Here is a 19,330-nt window from a genome sequence, read left to right as displayed (position 1 = left end):
GGTAGCACAAACCATAATCACTAGTGCCACGCAAATACCTGAAAACCCGCTTCATTGCGGTCCAATGCTCCTTCCCTGGTTTTGACATAAACCTGCTCAATACTCCCACTGCATGTGCAATGTCTGGTCTAGTACAGACCATCACATACATCAGGCTACCGACTGCACTTGCATATGGAACACGGGACATGTCCTCTTCCTCTTCTTGTGTCTTGGGACACTGTTCAGCAGATAAATTTACACCTACAATAGATAGCTGGAGTATTGTTTCCATTTTTATGTAAGCTTGACCATAGAGTATGTGTTATAAACTCATGACAAGTAGGGGATGCTTCGCTCATTTTTGGTCATATAACGAAACATGTAATTTGCAAGATATTGTACTACAGGTTTGCAGGGGATGCAGGTGTCGACTCATCGCTTATGGCTCTGAAGGACAAATGTAAAGGAGAAGGAAGGATGACTTGTTAGGACACTTGTGGTGTAGACAATGTGCAGAGTAGTTGCAAATTATTTAAAGGTTTTTGGAGGACCAAAAGCTTCTCTTAGTGGGTACGATTGATCCAGGAGGATCTAGGAGGATTAATCTAGGAGGATCCAAGAGGATCCAAGAGTATTGATCTAGAAGGATCTAGGAGGATTGATCCAGGTGGATCTCTAAAGTACCAGTGGCATGGTAAAAAGGCTCAAACTCAAAGTGGCAGAATATTGATAAACTTAGCCTCAAATCGAAGTGCTCGTCATCGTGATTCCAACGGTGCGAACGACACTCGAATTCGAGCTCATATGAAGAAGAGCAAGTCAAAACTTAAGTTCGACTTGGACAAGTGGCAGAAGAAAATGACGTGGCAAAACTCTCAGTGAATGGGGAAGCGCCAAGTGGTAGGCGCCATTGGCCCCGCATTTCACAAATTGCAGAAGGAAGAGGTCCGCGGTTGAAGAAATCGACCCCCAACAGTATTGGGTTGTGATTTGTGATATCGTAATCGCAGATTGGAGGTGGATCAAGTGCCTTACAAATCAGTCCCAAGCAAGGAAGGGTACGATGCGATGATCACAATCGCACATCGCAAAGGAGAAGTGCTTCACGGAATCAGCCCCCGACAATCAAGGTTGTGATTACAATATCGCAATCACATATCGCATTTATAAAACCATAAGACTCGTCGGTTCTGCCGACTATGATTTGCGAAGACTTCTTTCGGATCCGATATATTATATATTGTAGTTTGATAGTTCCGTCTGGTCCGCCTTTTATCACACATCACTAATCTCTGTGTGTCGAGTCCCGTGTACATAGTATTACCCCTGGCTCCGTCGATTGCGATATGTCAATGGATCCCAGATGTGATACACTTATAGGGTGCGGTTTTTAAAACCCGTTGGGTTCATCAATTCGCACTGTGCAGCAGCCCATTATGGAGAATCACCCCCGGCCCTGGATGATTGCGATTTGCGAAGTTCTATCGGATTCGATAGATTATGTATTGTAATTGATAGCTAGTCAGGTCCTCCTTTATCACAAAACACTTATTGCCAAGGATTCAGGTCTGTCCGTCGGTTTAAAGTGTCGATTCTCCGTGTTAAAACCGTCGGGTTAAGGATTAATGTATAGTTAAGAAGTTAAGCAGAAATGGTCTGTAGGAACTGTTTTCCGATGGTTTTTCTAAGAATTCAAAACAACCACAAGGTGTCTTCAGACTAATATGTCAATGGTTGAAACGACTTGCTAAACTTGTCATTTAGTGATTGCCCAATTTGTGAAGGAATCTGCCCACCAAAATATAAATTGGGCTATCCGCATAGCGAGAGGAGAGAGCAACAGAGAGCAACGTATATTTACAGAGCAGAGCAGTGGCACCTGCCCCTAGCAGGTGGCCAAAACCTTACCTAAAAAATCAGAAGGTTCTGAAAAGGTGCAAAAAGCCCTTTTATTAGAATTGGGCATTTGGATAGGCGATTCTGCACAATTTTTCACCAGGAATTTAGTGGTGTTGTCTAATTCTAGAGCCGGGTTCTCCATTTGTCATCTATCTTCCAAATTGGAGGTATAAGGGTGTTTATGTAAAATCTGCATGTACTTCTTCTCTTTTCATGCCATTTAATGAATGAAGGTCTCCCCACTATTGAGCAAGGCCCAGAGATGTAGTCCAAATTGGATGAACTTCGTAATCAATTCCCTGTGTCTTAATCTCATTCGTGATAATGTCTCTTTTATATTCATTTTATATGCTTATGTTCCATGGTTTTTAAGTGCTCTTTTATATGTAATTTAATAACACATCAGTAGAAAAAAAATCCTGGATCACTCATACAAGGAATAAAACACTAGAACTTCATGTCTCCTCTATGTTTTGCCTCTCACAAATCCTAGCATGGTTCTTCCTCCCTTTCATAAAGACAAATTTATTAAATGCTCGAGACAAGTTCACCATCGAGATACAAATGATTTAATGAACTCTCACATTCTTACTACATGAATACAACAATTAAGAACTCTCTCCTCCCTTTATTTAGAATAGGTGATAGAGGTGGACAATAGTAAAGTGCACTAGGTCCACAAGAAACCTAATATAATCCTTAAAATGAGATCTCTAAGTGAAGTGATCTCTCTCCAAGGTGTACAATGTTAAGATAAGTCTCGTCAAGTGGTGTTCTCTCCAAGCATAGCCTCCAAGTGTTAAGTGCTCATCATCACTAGGCTCCTTGCTCTACAAGACAAGCATCCAATTCTCTAACACTCCTCAACATATGTGTATTGGATCCACATACAACCCAAAGTAATGTGCCCTCATCCCAAGCATTCCCAAGTCTAGCACTCAACCTCCTAAGGCATGCAAATTGGTCATAATGCTTTTTGGATTAACCATCCTCCCTCCTAGTGCCTTGCACTCCTCCTTCAAGTAAGATCCAATACCTAGGTAAGTAGTCATTTTCCTCAACATGCACACCATGTAGAAGATGTTGTTACTACATAAGATAATCACCTTGTAAAGGAGTGTGCCACATCTAGCACCAAGTCCCAGGTTAAGAAACCACCTATAGAAAGATCTCCAATGTCATCAACTAAAAGGTTTGAAATACAACTAAGGGGTTAGGATTTCACCATGAAACTCATGTCACATGAAGGAAACCTTAACACAATGTAAACATTTTCAAAGAAACCTAGAAATTAACAAAGAATTGCTAATAAATATGAATACAACATTAGGTATTAGTATTATAGAAAATTATTTTTGCGATTTTGAAACATAATCAACAATGTTATTCTCATTTTTGGTGGAGGTATAATTTAATCTTAAGGTTTACTAGGACACCCTTGAGGTCCACATCCTCATTGTTGTTTTCCTAGGTGATTTCCATGAACATATTTCTTTAATTGCTATGAAATATATTATATTGTAATCTCTAGTTATTTGTACAATTTTGGAAATAATTGAATCTATGTTTTATTTGTATATGGTGTAATTTAATTATTAAAATTCTTTTTCATTTTTTGCTAGAATTTTACAATATAGGTAAGATCACAAATTTTAGTCCATTAAAATATGTTTTTGAATGGATAAATGGTTTCAATACCCTAAATAATATCAAGATACTCAAATTCTATAAATTACACAACTCAAATTTATGATTCCAAAAAATCTCTTGCCAATTAAAAAAACTAAAAACTAGATTTCAAACCAATATATACTCTTTGGAAATATAAACAAAGTTATCATCATATTTTGGTGTCATGACTAACTTTGGTCAATTTGGCTTAGAAGGGTTGTCATGATTACTCGTGTAACCCTTTTCTTCTGCCACCCATTCCTTCAAAAGTTGCCACATGTGTGCGAGTTTTTAATCTAAAGGCTTTAACTATTCTTGGGAAGTGTTTAACCTAAAGGTTTTAGTTGTTCCAAGTTGAGGGTCATTAATGATGAATTAATCTTAAAAGACTACACCTATAGATTCATCGTTAAATGGTCACTCAAAGCATGTTAGATTTTATTTAGTAACAGTAAAGGTTTTAGCTGTTCCATGTTGGGGGGTCATTAACGATGAATTAATCTTAAAAAACTACACCTATAGATTCATCGTTAAATGGTCACTCAAAGCAAATTAGATTTATTTACTAATAGACAAGTCCTCCTCGCATCACCCCGATTGAAATATGCTCAGTATCGACTGAGAATTCCTTTCAGGATCGTTGAAAAAAATTAATGTGCCCCCACTGGCATTTGTCTTCTCACAATCCACTTTTCCTCAATTTCAAGAGACTCCAGTTCCTTACACCACCACGTGTTCGAGTATCCGTAGACCATCTCTTGGCATACCAACGGAAAAATTATTTAAAGATGAAGGGTTCAGAATATATATTTTTCAAAATTTTGAACGGACGTGCAGCATTTCTTTCAAAGGTAGTGACCCTTCAGCTCACTCTTCCTTGCTTCCCCTCCTTCAATTCATTTTGCTTCTCTTCTTCCTGTTCATATTTTACGTCAACAACTACTCAATTCCAAGCGATTGCAGTCTTTTTCTCATTCAATTCCCTCGTACTCTGTTGGGTAATCTTCCAATTTTGTCATAAACGTTCACATTGTTTTCCATGAAACGATTTTTCAGTCAAGGTTATGTTTAATTTGCATCTGAATTTGCAATTGGGTTTGATTCGTGCGAAGTTAAATAATCCTGTTTGGCCCCTGATTACGACAGTTTAAATAATAGCCAACAGCAAATTCTTCTTAGTGATAACAATGAAAGTTAGCTATAATTTTATGTTACCTATAATTTTATGGATGTGGTTTCATGGTTATGGATGTAGTCTAATGGTTAGGTGATGAAATTTTGTTTTATAAAAATTTTGTAGTGGGAAGTTTTGTCTACAGATCTTGCGGTATCCTTAGAGCTACTCCGGACACGATTTCTTTCATTGGAGAAAACAATGAAAGTCAGCTGAAATTTATAATGCCTAAGATTAAAGCTAACAGAAATTGAGCTGAAATAACTGAAAAACTACCAGATAATCAGAGCTGAAAATTGTTGCAAAATGGGGAAAATTGTAGGTTTTGGCATTTTCATGGTGGGTTTAAAGTTATTTTGCCACCAGATTTGCACAATGCATGTTCCCTGTTTTAAATTTGGTTGCTATCTCCGTAATTTTATTTTTTTTAATTAAACCGGTTGAATGCAAAATGGGTTTTTATTCAATGTCATTTGGGTCATTAAATCCAAATTGGGTTTTATTGTGTCAGATACTTTCATCAGAAAAATGTCGTTCAGACCTGTACCAACGAAGGCTGATGTCCGGAGGGAGGGATACAAGAAGGTTGTTGGCCCGGAGGAGGCTCGGAGGAGGCGAGATGATACAATGGTTGAGATTAGAAAGAACAGAAGAGAGCAAAACCTGCAAAAGAAAAGAAGAGAAGGAATATCAGCATTGCCGTCTGCTTCTACAGGCTGCCAAAAATTTTCAGTTGAGAAGAAGGTGCATGCTCTGACGACATCCCCTCCCCTCCGTCCTTTACATGGTTTTGTTTTTTGTTTCTATTAGCTTATATTTTAAACTTAATTCTTATTATTCTCTATATTTGTGTTTTTTTCTTTTTCCGCTTTCTTATTATTTCTCTATATTTTAAACTTAATTCTTTTTATTCTCTATATTTCTTTCTTTCTATCTATATTTGTGTTTTTTTTCTTTATATTTGGGTTCAGAATATGGTATTTCGCTACATTTTGTATCAGTGGTGAGCACAAGCCATTTGAAGTGTTGAGTAATATACTGGTCACTTCTGAAGTTGTTCAGATGACATGTGTTATTGTTTTTCTCGTTTATATGTATTGTTTAATTTTAATACCCTGTTTGTTTATAATAGATATTTTTATTTATAGTTTCTTTGTTTGGGTAAACCCCTTTCGCCTAATCTGCTAAGACTGCGCGATTGCATTAGGGCAGGGCCCATTACCAACAGCTTCTTAGCATAGTATAGGACTAATCTGCTGCATTAACTTAAGTCAGACCTCCAAAAAACATGGCCAGCTCCTTTAACAGCAGTATAGATTAATCGTAACCACGGATCTACAAGAGCCCAGGATCAAATCTCATTATATGCAAACCACCTTTTTTAGAATTCAAAACTTGAAAAAAAAAATAAATCTCATTATATGCAAACCACCTTTTTTAGAATTCAAAACTTGAAAAAAAAAATTAAATCTCATTATATGCAAACCACCTTTTTTAGAATTCAAAACTTGAAAAAAAAATTAAAGGACCAAGAGCGTTAATCCCTTTTAATGCTGGATAAATAAGTGATTAAGATAGATTTATAGTGGTTTTTTTCTATATATATATATATATAACATGCGTAATTTTTCATTTTTTAAATTGTATTTTGGAATACTTTATTATTAATAATATTTTATATTAAAAAGTTAATAAGTTACACATTTTTCTCTTATTAAAAACTAAATTATTTTACCTTTAATTACCTTTTCCTTTCAAACATTGAAATATTTTACTAGAATAAACATTAACACACATTATTATATATATATATATATATATATATATATAATATATATATATATATATACAAAATAAATATAACACACATTATCTATATATATATATTCAAACAATTTATTTAATTTCTATATTGAAATATTTATAAAAGAAATATAAGTTTTTATTTTTTTAATTACTTTATCTTTGTAAAGATATATAAAACTATATTATTTAACATACACATCAAAATATTTCATTTATTACTTAAAAAGTGAAAGTGAAAGTGAAATATCAACCAACCAAATGAGCACAATGAAAATGTAATTATTAATGTTGTCTAATACTTTTAATTAAAACTAAATCAAATATGTATAATCATTTATGTTCTTATTATAGCTGACAATGTTTTTTCATTTAAAATATATTTTTAAGTGACACTTGTCAACTCCAAGTTGAACACCAGCCGAATTACATATCCCCGCCATACTAGATTGTAGAATGAGTCTCTTGGCTCAAGAAAAGGAGCATGCCCACAATGTTTTGAACCCATGTCAACCCATGTCATGATAATGACAAGTGGTCAGTGAACATTCATATAGCATTTGATTTGAAGATATATTGAACAAGAATTAAATTAATATTTATAAAAAAATTATGATGGTTTGTAATGTTAATTAATATGTGGAGGGTAAGTTTGTTTTAAGCACCTTTTCTACAAGCATGGACAAATGAGTCTAAAATCAGAATTAGCATCAATCCATATAAAGTTCTAGATTAGATTGTTTTATTTTTATTTTTTTGAACTTGTAATAAGCTTGGGATAACACATAATGTGCACTCAATATAGCCAAAACAAATCACAGTGACCAAAGTGAAACAATGATGAGTTACATAACTACCGCTTATAACATGAGTATAACAATATATATAGATCATAAGTCCATATATCTAATGACTTCACTGATGTCTATAAATACATATTTTCACTTTTTGTTTGTCATGTCTTTTCCTAAATTAATTTGGAACAAGATTAATTATTAAATTTTGGGGCCAATTTTGGAGGTGATGGGGCCCATTCAATATTAGTAGGAGGTTAGACTTAGCATAAGTTATTTTGATGTGATTAAGTTGATGTGGTTAAGTTATACATGGGGCCCACCCACACTAGGAGAATATGCATTCCCTAGTTCTATTTGCATGGAAGGTAAGTCGTTGGTTAAGTGAGGGACCCACAATGGAAGGAAAATGGAGGGAAAAGTGCTCCACAAAATCTATATAAGGAAGACAACTCTCCTTATTTCATTCATCTTTGGCATATCGAATTTCACTTTGGTTGCTTGAGTTGCTTAGCCGAGTCACTCATTGTTTAGCAAGATTTATTCAAGCAAAGAACTCACCCTTTCTTCAGGGGACTTTGAGTGCCACCATAGAGAGGTTTATCTTCATTCTTTTGGAGGAGGATTTCATTCTGGTTTCCAGCAGTTGCATTCATCTCCAGGTGGTGCATATTTCTAGAGGACGCAGTGAAGAGAGGCTGAGTTTGTTTGTGGCATGTGCAGAAGAGTTTTGGCCGAGAGAATTTCCAAAGAGGAGGTATAGGAGTTTTGCTGCCATTTTGGAGAGTTTTGGAGCTAGAAGAGAATGCTTCTCTTCAGTGTGATTTTCGCACTTCCTGGGCCAGCGTAGAGGCAATGTTTTGTGCATATGTGGGAGGTAGAGTATCAGTCTTTGAGGCTGGTCTTTGCTGAGGGAGCTAAGGGAAGCATTTGTGGAGGTGATTGCTACATTTCCCGAGCTTGGGTGGAGGATTTTTGCTAGTATCCTTGCAGGTCATAGGGCATAGGGCATATTGGAGGCCAAATTTGGGAGGTTGGATTCAGACCAAACCCTTTCTAAGTTTTTATGGATTTTGGTCAAGGAGCTTGGGGTTGTATTTGTAGCATTTTTTGAGCAGTGGAAGTGGAGTTTCTTATAGTTCCATTCCTGCTAATATTACAGTTTTTGGGCAGCGCAGAGCATTAGAGGAGCAATCATTTCCAGTATTTGAGATCATTGTCTTATCACCTGAGTTCTGTCATGCTTGCCATTGAGGCAAGCCCAGGTGCATTCCTCCATACTATTGTACTTGATCCATTGATTAATAAAATGGCTCAACTGGTTCTACTTCTGGAGTTTTAATGAGCATTTACTAATTGTTAAAATTTTATATGTGGTAAATCGTTTTTGCTTTGATATCACTGTTTATTTAAGTTTGGAACATTACATTGTCCATATAAACATCCCTACTAGACCAAAACATTATTACATATACATTTAGCCCCATGTATGTAATATCCCCAAATAGAGATATTAGAAAAACTATTGAAATTATGAAGTTCTATGTTGTAATGATTACTTATTTCAAAAACTTCCTTTTGTTGCAATATTAGTTAAGCAATTGTAGATAGAACATAAATCAAATGCACAATAGAAGCCGAGAACAGAAATGAGACTCAGAGAATTTAGGTCCAATGACGAGGGCAAAATCCACAAGGGGAAACCTAACCAAATTCTTCTTCTATTAAATATCGATTGTTCTAGCAGAGATACAGAGTACACTGAAAAATCAAGAGAATGGGTAAGTTCACCCAAATCTGAGCAAGTTGTAGCATAAAGATCACTGGTAGCAACAACAGATGCAAACACTGAATCAACCTTCCCTTCTACTGAATCAACACTAAAACATGTTGGCTGACCAAGTCCTGCTCTTACACTCCAACTCTTTTTGTCGCAATCTTCTTCAAGTCTCTCAAGTTCGAATTCTTCTTTCACAATGCACAAGTAGTGAGAATGAGAAGATTTTAGATACATATAGGAGCAACAAATTCTAGTCACAAAGAAGAAGCAATATGCATGCCTTGAGGAGGAGTTACATATGCTATTTAGGGAGGTACACATGCCTTTGTAACTCATGCCATTAAGGGGAAAATGTAACATATGAATTAAAGAGTGCGTAAGATGAATCTTTTATGACATTCTTTAATGAGTGTGTAAGAGGAATGTTAGTTTTTGTAGCATCGGAGGTGTTTTAGTCTCGAAACTTTGTGGAGAAGCTTAAACACAGTATGTCTCCATAAAATTGTTTCTAGAAATTCCACCTAGAAGTGTCTCAATTATATTATTAGTCTATTTTTTAATATTTCCCAAGTCTAAACTCTGTGAAAATTTCTGAATCTAACAAACCAAAAATCCTACTGCAGAAAACTGATTTACATTACCTACTTGTATTCTTCATTTAACAAGTTATTTTAATAAATATTTAGAAAATATTGATGTAAATACACTGCAGCCTACACCACTATATAGATCAAGTACTGAAAAATAAATGAGACAAATATACAAATGACACATTTATTTTTGGACTACATGTCCCTGGAAAAACCCAATGCGGAAAACTGGTGCAACAACTCTGAGGGTTTTCTATTATTAAGCAAGAGTTCTAAATACAAATGTTGGTTTCCCTCCCGGCAAACCAATGACAGAGAAATACAATGGCGGAGAACTTGAGTGAGTTTTACCTCACTTCACCCAGCAGAATCTGGTTGTTCTGGTAGCAAAAACCGGCTGGCCCCTGCTACAACTTCGTTGCCCCTTCGCATTAATTGCGTGAGCCTGCTTGGAGCTCTCTGCGGCTCTACGTCAGCACTTCTGCCCATTCTGTCAGCTTTCCCGGCAGTTCCCCCGCTTTCTGCATGGAAGGTAGCTCTTCCTTTGTGCTGGCTCTCCTGGGTTTGTGTCAAGGCTGCGTGGGCCTAGACTGGCCCAGCGTCAGTTCTCCCGTCTACTGCGCTGCCTCCACAATTTTCTCTCCACCTCTCTATTTGTATTCTTGAACTATCACTGCCCCTCAGCTGCAAAATCTCCCCAATCAATTTCCCTTCTGAGAACTTCTCACCCTAGAAAATTGATTTCCTCAATCTCTCTGTGTGTGTTCTCCAACTGACTCCAAGCCTCCGTTTATACTTTTCCTGTTGAGAAATCAATGACCAAGATTAAATTTCTAATCAACGGCTAAGATTAAATTAGACTTGATCCTCGTTTCTTAGAAGCTTCTCACCCATATTTTCATTAATACTCATTAATATTTTAATTTCCCAAAGTTTAGACTTAGGAACCCCATTAAAAATATTTATTATTTTAATAAAATATAATTTGGGTGGAATTTCATCAAACGATTTCTAGGTCTTGGAGATCTCATGTGTTCTAGCCCCTTCACAAAATTTCGGAGCTAGAGCACATCCGATGCTACCCAAAAATCAACACTCCCTCTTAGCGAGGAATCTGCTCTAGCAATACTTCCCAGCAGAAGTATCACATTGATCCACGGTATCAGTCCTCTGCACTGCAGCCCTTCATCCACTATGTTGTGGCAATCTGTACTGTTGCCCATGACACTGCCACTATCACTACTACATCTGTACTGCATCTCCCTCTCAACATGCTTCATCATGTTGCCCATAGAACTGCCACTACTAACTGTCTCACTGCACAGTTGCTGAGAAGTAAGCAACTGAAAAGCTACCCAAAGGCTGACATGTTGGTCAGTCGAGATGTCCCTGGATGCTGAAGCTACCTCTGATGCTAATCTATGTTGACCCTTTGATGCTACTGCGCTACTATTGTATCTGCTCTGTGCCTCCTGCACTGCTGCAACACTCTACTGCGTTGTTTCGGACTTTGGCACTCTAGCTCTACCACTGTTGCTCCATCATCCCTCGCACCAACTGACTCCCGTCGTTCTGCTACTGTCATTAAGGGCTCTCGTAGCCCTATGTGATCCAAGATTTTGGGCACTTCAAGGATCCTACCCTTTTCTATAGCTCTATTGAACTATAGTTCTATATCAGCCCACCTCCCTCCCAGAGATGCGACTGCCATCTCTGCCAAATGAATGTCGAACTGGTTCTTTTCTCCCTTTTTCGTTTCTGTCCCAGCAAAACTCGGATCTCAATTTCTTTGGCACTAGAAATCCTCTAAGGAACAAGCTCCCTCTAAATTTTGATTTCCTTTATGGAAATCCTTCTGCCAACCAATGTCGGACCACCCCTCTTCGACTCTCTTTGTTACTGCTCAGCATTGGATCTAAATTTCTTGGCAAGAAATCTTCTGAGGAACTAATTCCCTCTACTTTGCTTCTGCCCCACTAGGTACTGTTTTGCACCAACAGAATCAGCACCCCACCAACAACTCCAGATGAAAACTGCGCTGCACCTCTAGCCATAGCAACCAGAAAAACGAGACTCAACAGTCTCTGTCCTAGCCCAGTAACCACTGTGTTTTCCTCTGCAGCAACATCGTCACCCAATTAGGCTGATGCAGGCTCTGTGTGAGCCTCCCTTGGTGACTGTGTCACCCCTCCTCTGCTCTCCTGGCCTGAAACTGCGCTGTCTCTCAAGACTACTGCACAGATTTTCCTCTGTCCTTTCGTTGATGGCTTCAGTCCTCCTTGATCTGCAATCGCTCTGATACCATGTGCAAATTTCTTAATCTAACAAACTAGAAATTCTACTGCAGAAAACTGATTTACATTACCTACTTGTATTCTTCATTTAACAAGCTATTTTCATAAATATTCAGAAAATATTAATGTAAATACTAAATACACTGCAGCCTACACCACTATACAAATCAAGTATTGAAAAATAAATGAGACAAATATGCAAAGGACACTCTTATTTTTTGACTAAACGTCCCCGGAGAAACCCAATGCGGGAAAACCGATGTAGCAGCTCTGAGGGTTTTCTATTATTAAGCAAAAGTTTTGAATACAAATGTTGGTTGTCTTCCTGGCAAACCAGTGACAAAGAAATGCAATGGTGAAGAACCTGAGTGAGTTTTACCTCACTTCACTTGGCTGAATCCCATTGTTCAGACAAAAAAAACAGGTTGGTCCCTGCTACAACTTTGCTTCCACTTTGCAATAACTGCTTGGACCTGCATGGAGCTCCTTAATACTTTGCGTCAACTCTACATCAACACTTATGCCCATTGCGTCAGCTTTCCGGCTGTTCCTACAGTTTTCGGCAGTTCCCCTTCTTTCTACGTGGAAGGCAACTCTTCCTCCGTGTTGGCCCTCCTAGGTTACGTCAAGGCTACGTGGGCCCAGATTGGCCCAGCATGATCTCTCCCGATTACTGCGTTGCTTCCACAAGTTTCTCTCCGCCTCTCTATCTGTATTCCCGAACTATCACTACCCCTCAACTGCAAGATCTCCCCAATTGATTTCGAACTTCTCACCTTAGAAAATCGATTTCCTCAATCTTTGTGTGTGTGTTCTCCAATTGACCCCAACTCTCCATTTATACTTTTCCTGTTGAGAAATCAATGACTGATATTAAGTCTCTAATCAACGGCTAAGATTAAATTAGACTTGATCCTTGTCTCTTAGAAGCTTCTCATCCATATTTTCATTAATACATATTAATGTTTTAATTTTCCCAAGTTTAGACTTAGAAACCTCATTAAAAATATTAATTATTTTAATAAAATACAATTCGGGTGGAATTTCACCAAACAATTTTTGGGTCTTGGAGATCTCATGTGTTTTAGCCCCTCCACAAAATTTCGGAGCTAGAGCACATCTGATGCTACCCAAAAATCAACAAACTTAGGAAATCTAGTTAATTAATCAGAATTAATTGAGATAAGGTGTGAATCATCTAGAAACTCACATGGATCGACAAAGAATTAATCTGGGCCCTTGATCAAGTTTTAATCTTGGTTGTTGGAGGTCCAACAGAGGATTATAAGAAGTCGATGGATAGATGGAGAACACACTGGTGAGTTCGATTTCCTTGTGCAGTTCAATTTCCAGAGAGCAGCAAAAGTTGCCAGAAAGCTAGAGAAGGAAGCAGAGACAATGAGTCTGGAGGAAGGAGAGTCATTTATAAGAGGACTGAGTTTCCTCAGTGAGGTTGCACAGAAGCTTCGATTTGGCTAGACAAAGGGTTTATTTAGTTGCTGGAGGCTGAGAAGATTTTCAGAAGGTGCCAACGTGTCATTCTCAGAGGCTGGAATGGGCAGACAGATTGATCAGTTGCAGTTCCAGGAAAAGTATTCTAGTGCCCGCATAGGTTTGACGCAGAGGCTGACGTAGGGGTTTCGTGGAGCCCATTCAGCGGAAGTTTCGGAGCTAGATCAATGTCGGGTGAGAAAAAAATTGTCTCACTAATTTTTGGGGTCAGTTTCTCTTGTAGTGGATTGCCAGTTTGTGCATCCAGATTGTACTCAAAATTTCACTGTTGCATAATAATAAAAACCCTCAGCTGCTACATCGGTTTTCCCAAGTTGGGTTTTTCTGGGGACATTTGTCCAAAAATAATTGTGTTAATTTTGGTGTGTGTGTGCTAGAATTTTCTCATTTTCTAGCGCTATTGTTTTCTACAGTTTATTTGTGAAGGTTGCAGTGCAAAATTATTTGGTATTTTCCATAGTAGATAAATTGTTAAATTAATTAACAATTAGAAAAATAATTTCCAGTTGCTACAATAGGATTTCAAACTTGAAATTTTCACATGGTATCAGAGCGACGTGATAGATCAGCTGGGAAGCTAAGAAGCGGAAGAAGAAAAATTTGTTGTTCATAGGGGCCAATAGGCCAAAATTTTTTGGGGTTGTGCAGTGCTTAGCCAGGAAACACGAATTCCCTAAGAAAGGGTTCAATTTTCAGTTGCAGGGTAGCAAAAAATTCAATTTTCTCAAAATTGTGATTCCAACAGGAAAATGGAATAACAACAACTTAGATTTTCACTGAGCAGATTCCTTGGTTGGACACAGAGGGTTTTGTAGTAACTGAATCAACGTCGGGTGGAAGAGAAAAGCACACACAACAGAGGGAAAATTTCTCTAAGGGGAATTCGAGTTTTAGAGGTTCATTTTTCCAATTGCAGATTGGCAGTAACCGTGAGCAAATTTTTTCACTCTAATAGGCGGTGTGAATAGCAGAGCAGTAGCCAAGTAGTGGGAAAGAGGGAGTATTCGAAAAGTTTGTTGAGATGGCCCCAACTGGGCTTAGAGATCAGGACAGGTTGGAGGGAGCCTCCATCTATGTCATCTAGAAGGCTAGGAATTCCTTCCTTCCAGATGAACATGGTCTAAAATTCTATATAGATATTGTGGTAGGAGTACCCTAGGATCCTGATCAGTTGAGGGAGTACAAAAAATAAATGGTGAAAGCAAAGCGGATGATCTTGGATGGAGTCTGAGATCATATAGTCTCACATATATCTAACAAGAAAATGACTAAAGAGATGTGGAATAGTCTTTCCACACTATATGAGAGTTCTTTCGAGCAGTGGAAGATGTTTCTCCAGGAGAATCTGAGAAGTGTCAAGATGCAAAAGGGCGAGAGCATAGATGGCTTCCTCACTAGGATTTAGGAGGTTTGTGATCATCTAGTAGCCGTTGGGGAGGTGCCCCAACCCACAGAGCTTGTACGACTGGCAATAAATAGTGTCTCGGAGGATTGGCAAGTGTTTTTCCAAAGTATCTTGGGCAGAGACACATTACCAAGATGGGACAGGATGGGGGCCGATCTACAACAGGAGGAGTTGAGGCATGCCCTATTGAAGAGTACCATTAGCGAAAGTAGCAACAAGGTTGTGAAGAGTGAGAAGGAAGAGGGAAATGTGGCCTTACCACCCAAGGGTCCTATTCAGGGGCAGGGGAGGAAGAAGGACCTATCAAACGTCAAGTGCTTCAGATGTGGTGAGTTTGGTCACTATAGTACCCAGTGTCCTCTCAGGATGAATGACAAGCAGGAGAAGCAGAACCAGGCGATAGCATTAGCTGAGATAGACGAGTTGTCCTCTAGGTTGGAGGAAGACTTCGTCATGATGGCATCCATACATCTAGGAGTAAGGTGGGTGACTTGGAGTTGTAATCCCTGAGATTGCAAAGACTGGGCATGATCCTTGATGTGTCCTCCTCGTGGATCATTACCTTGCTACAGAGGCCCACAGAATTCAGTAGTAGGATGGATCAGTGTCATTGATGGATAGTGCAGTATCTAGTAGCAGCCAGAGACTTGGGAGACAAATGCATCATACTGAACACAGTTGATTCAGTATTTAGGATGCTTCTCAATTGTAGTGGTTGCAGTTGTAGTAGCAGCGAATGAGAGGGAGTTGCAGTGCAGATGCAGAGTTGGCAGTAGTATGGTAGTGTCAACAGTAGCCCAGATGTGGCATCAAAGTTACGCAGTGGTTGGTGTGCAGTATAGCCAAACATCAACAATGTGATAGAGGGTGGTATAGAGACAGGGTGTTGTAACAGAATGTGCAACAATAGAGATAACACCTTTCTTGCTAGAGGGAGTGTTATTTTTTGTAGCATCAGAGGTGTTCTAGTCTCGAAACTTTGTGGAGAGACTAAAACGCAGGATTTCTCCATAACCCAGAAATTGTTTCAGGAAATTTCGCCTAAAAGTATCTAAATTAGATTATTAGCCTATTTTTTAATATTTCCTAAATCTAAACTTAGGAAATCTGGTTAATTAATTAGAATTAGTTGAGATAAGGTGTGAATCATCTAGAAACTCACATGGATCGACAGGGAATTAATATGGGCCCTTGATTATGATTTAATCTTAGTCGTTAGAGGTCCAACAAAGGACTATAAGAAGTCGATGGGTAGATGGAAAACACACTAGTGAGTTAGATTTCCTTGGGTAGTTTGATTTCCAGAGAGTAGAAGCAGTTGCCAGAAAGCTAGAGAAGGAAGCAGAGACAGTGAGGGGTAGGGACTGTGAGTCCGGAGGAAAGTTTTTCCATATCCGGAGAGTCAGCTATAGGAGGGTTGAGTTTCCTCAGTGAGGCTGCACAAAAGCTTCAGAGGCAGAGTTTGATTTGGCCAGACAAAGGGTTGATTTAACTGCTGGAGGTCGGGAATATTTTTGGAAGGTGACTTCGAGTCATTCTCAGAGGTTGGATTGGGCAGACAACTTGATTAGTTGCAGTTCTAGGCAAAGCGTTCTAGTGCATGCGCAATTTTGACGTAGGGGTGCATGGAGCTTATTCAGAGCCAGTTTCAGAGCTGGATCAGTGTCAGGTGAGACAAAATTTGTCTCACTAATTTTTGTGGCTAGTTTCTCCTGTAGTGGATTGCCAGTTTGTGCGTCCAGATTGTACTTAGAATTTTACTACTGCATAATAATAAAAACCCGCAGCTGCCGCACATGTTTTCCCAATTTGGGTTTTTTCAGGGCATTTGTCCAAAAATAACTATGTTAATTTTGATGTGTGTTGTAGAATTTTCTCAGTTTCCAATGCTATTATTTTCCGTAGTTTATTTGTGAAGTTTGCAGTGTGAATTATTTGGTATTTGTTGTAGTAGATAAATTGTTAAATTAATTAACAATTAGAAAAATAATCTAGTTGTTGCAATAGGATTTCAGACTTGAAATTTTCACAAGGAATATGCCACGCTTTTAATGACTATGTAAGAGGGAGTGTAACATATCCATTAAGTGAGAGAGTAACATATGCATTAATTGAGGGGAATTACATATGACATGATTGAGTGCCATGATTGAGAACCATGATTGCAAGACATGAATTTCCTTTTAATAATAATATAATGGTATCATAAAGGATGATAATAATAATATTGATGCTTAAGTTGCAATGGAACTATTAGGATTGATTAATGATAGGTTAAGTGATTTTCCATCAACTATACTTGATTACCAATTGATGCAAGGTGATTAACTATTTTTGGAAAGTCATAATTGAGATGCTAGGCATGACTTTCTATTTTTAGAAAGTCACTCTGGAATTGTTAGAAATGATATTTTAGATAAGGAAATTCATCCCTTGTGAAAATTCCTAAACCGGAATCCTTATTGCAGCAACTAATGATATTTCTCCTACTTGTTAGATTTACATGAACAAGTTATTTGCAGTTTCCTACGGAAAATATTGAAATACATACACTGTAGCCTTCACTTAAATAATTTATATGCGGAAATAAGAGACTAAGCAAGAAAGAAAATACAACACAATAACACCGTTATTTTTGGACAAATGTCCTTGGAAAAACCCAATGTGGGAAAACCGGTGCAACAAATCTGAAGGTTTTATTATTATGCAGTAGAAAAATTTGAATACATCTCTAGAAGCATTCCCAACATTCCAGTTACAAAGTGTTGAAGTTTCTAAGTTTACTTAGTTTAGAAACCCTTCATGCACTTTTTCTGATTTATTCCTACCTATTTGTTATTTTTCTTTAACAAGTTATTTACAAAGTAAATACTGAAAATAAACACCAATGCATGCTCAACATATTATACATCAACAACTGAAAGAAACAAGAACAAACACACCACATGACACCATTATTTTTGTACCAATGTCTTCGAAAAAACCCAATGCGGGAAAATTGGTGCAACTATCTGAGGGTTTTCTTATTAAGCAATATCAGAGAACAATCTGGGTGCCAAAACTGGCCTACCCAATAGAGAATTTCCTTAGCAGCTATACCTCACAGTTTGAGAGAAATCTCCTGGCTGAAACCCCGGAAAATCCTTCTTGTGGTTCCTCAGCATAAAACTGCTCCTGCAACCCCAGCGTCTGCCCAATCTGGACTGCGCCAGCCCCTCACGCTGGCCCTGTGTCAGCCTTTCTTGGCCTGATTCAGCCCAGGAGGCCTTGCGTCAGCTCTGGGAGCCTGTGTGTCAGCTGCATTGGCCCCTCTGGTGCTTTCGCAGTAATTGGATGCCTCTGCGTGGCCTTGTGCGAGCCTTTCTGGCAATGCGTCACCCTCCTTTGCTGCTGCCCTGCTCTCCCAGCAATATCTCTGCCTTCTTTGTTTCTTTGTACTCAATGCCCTTTAGTTTCTCTCCCGATCACTGATTCTATCTCTCTTAGAAAACCCTGCTCTAGAGAATAGAATGACTGATTATTTGGTGTCCTCTCCAAGTGACCCTCAAGCCTCCTCTTATACTTTTCCTGATGACATATCAACGCCGACATTAAGTCCCTAATCAACGGCTAAGATTATATTTGGATTGATCCATGTCTTTTGGACCATTCTAACACAGATTCATATTCATACGCATTAATATTTTATTTTCCCTAAGTTTAGACTTAGGGGCTCCATTAAAAATATTAATTATTTTAATATCTCCTTATCTGTTTAGAATCTGCCCAAACCCTTTCTAGGTATTAGAGATCTCATGTGCCCCAACCTCTCCACAACATTTTGTGGCTAGAGCACATCCGATGCTCATAGTTTTTAAAACCGGAACCGGTGACCGGACCGGTCCACCTAATGAACCGGTTTACCGACCGGAACCGGTCTAACCGGGACTGGTTTGGTCTAAACGAACCGGTTTTAAAAAAAACATTAAATAATTAATTTTTAATGAAACAAAACTATTTTTAAGATGTAAAACCATGATTCCAAGCCAATAGAGACAAAATATGCAAAGTTTGCTCATTTATATACCATGTAAAGGTGAATATATCAAAATGGCACTGAGTGCAATACATATCATCGACAAAATAGCAAAATACATAAGAAATGAGGCTCTAAATGGCCTATAAAGTCCAAAAACAATGGTGCAAGCTATGAGGCCATTGGCCTACAGTCCTTCCAATTTCACAAGTTCCTTTTTCACACCCAAATGTCAAAACCCTAGAGCCTTTGCTCATGTGATGAAGTCCATCACTGCTTCCAAATCATTGTAGCAACATTTTGTGCAAATAATGATCTTCATTATTCAGGCCTTAGCATTAGATTTCAGAACCTAAGTGTTCATAGTAGTAAATGCATATGGCATCAATCTTCAATCCAACATGTCCTTTA

General features: G+C 38.2%; 1 protein-coding gene across 1 annotated transcript in view; it reads left to right on the top strand.

The window, feature by feature from the left end:
• Nucleotides 1-5,242: 5,242 nt before the first annotated feature.
• The window catches only part of LOC149245127 (importin subunit alpha-like), a 258,183-nt gene continuing 244,095 nt past the window's right edge, over nucleotides 5,243-19,330 (top strand). The window contains exon 1 of the mRNA XM_089437049.1: nucleotides 5,243-5,470. Coding sequence (XP_089293175.1) covers nucleotides 5,255-5,470 — 216 coding nt within the window. The 5' untranslated portion in view covers nucleotides 5,243-5,254. The remainder of the gene's footprint in view (nucleotides 5,471-19,330) is intronic.

This window comes from Pinus tabuliformis, chromosome 7 (genome assembly GCF_031772625.1).
Source record: "Pinus tabuliformis cultivar Carrire ecotype Pingquan chromosome 7, CPIR1, whole genome shotgun sequence".
Lineage (NCBI taxonomy): Eukaryota > Viridiplantae > Streptophyta > Pinopsida > Pinales > Pinaceae > Pinus > Pinus tabuliformis.
This window is presented reverse-complemented; position numbering and strand designations above follow the sequence as displayed.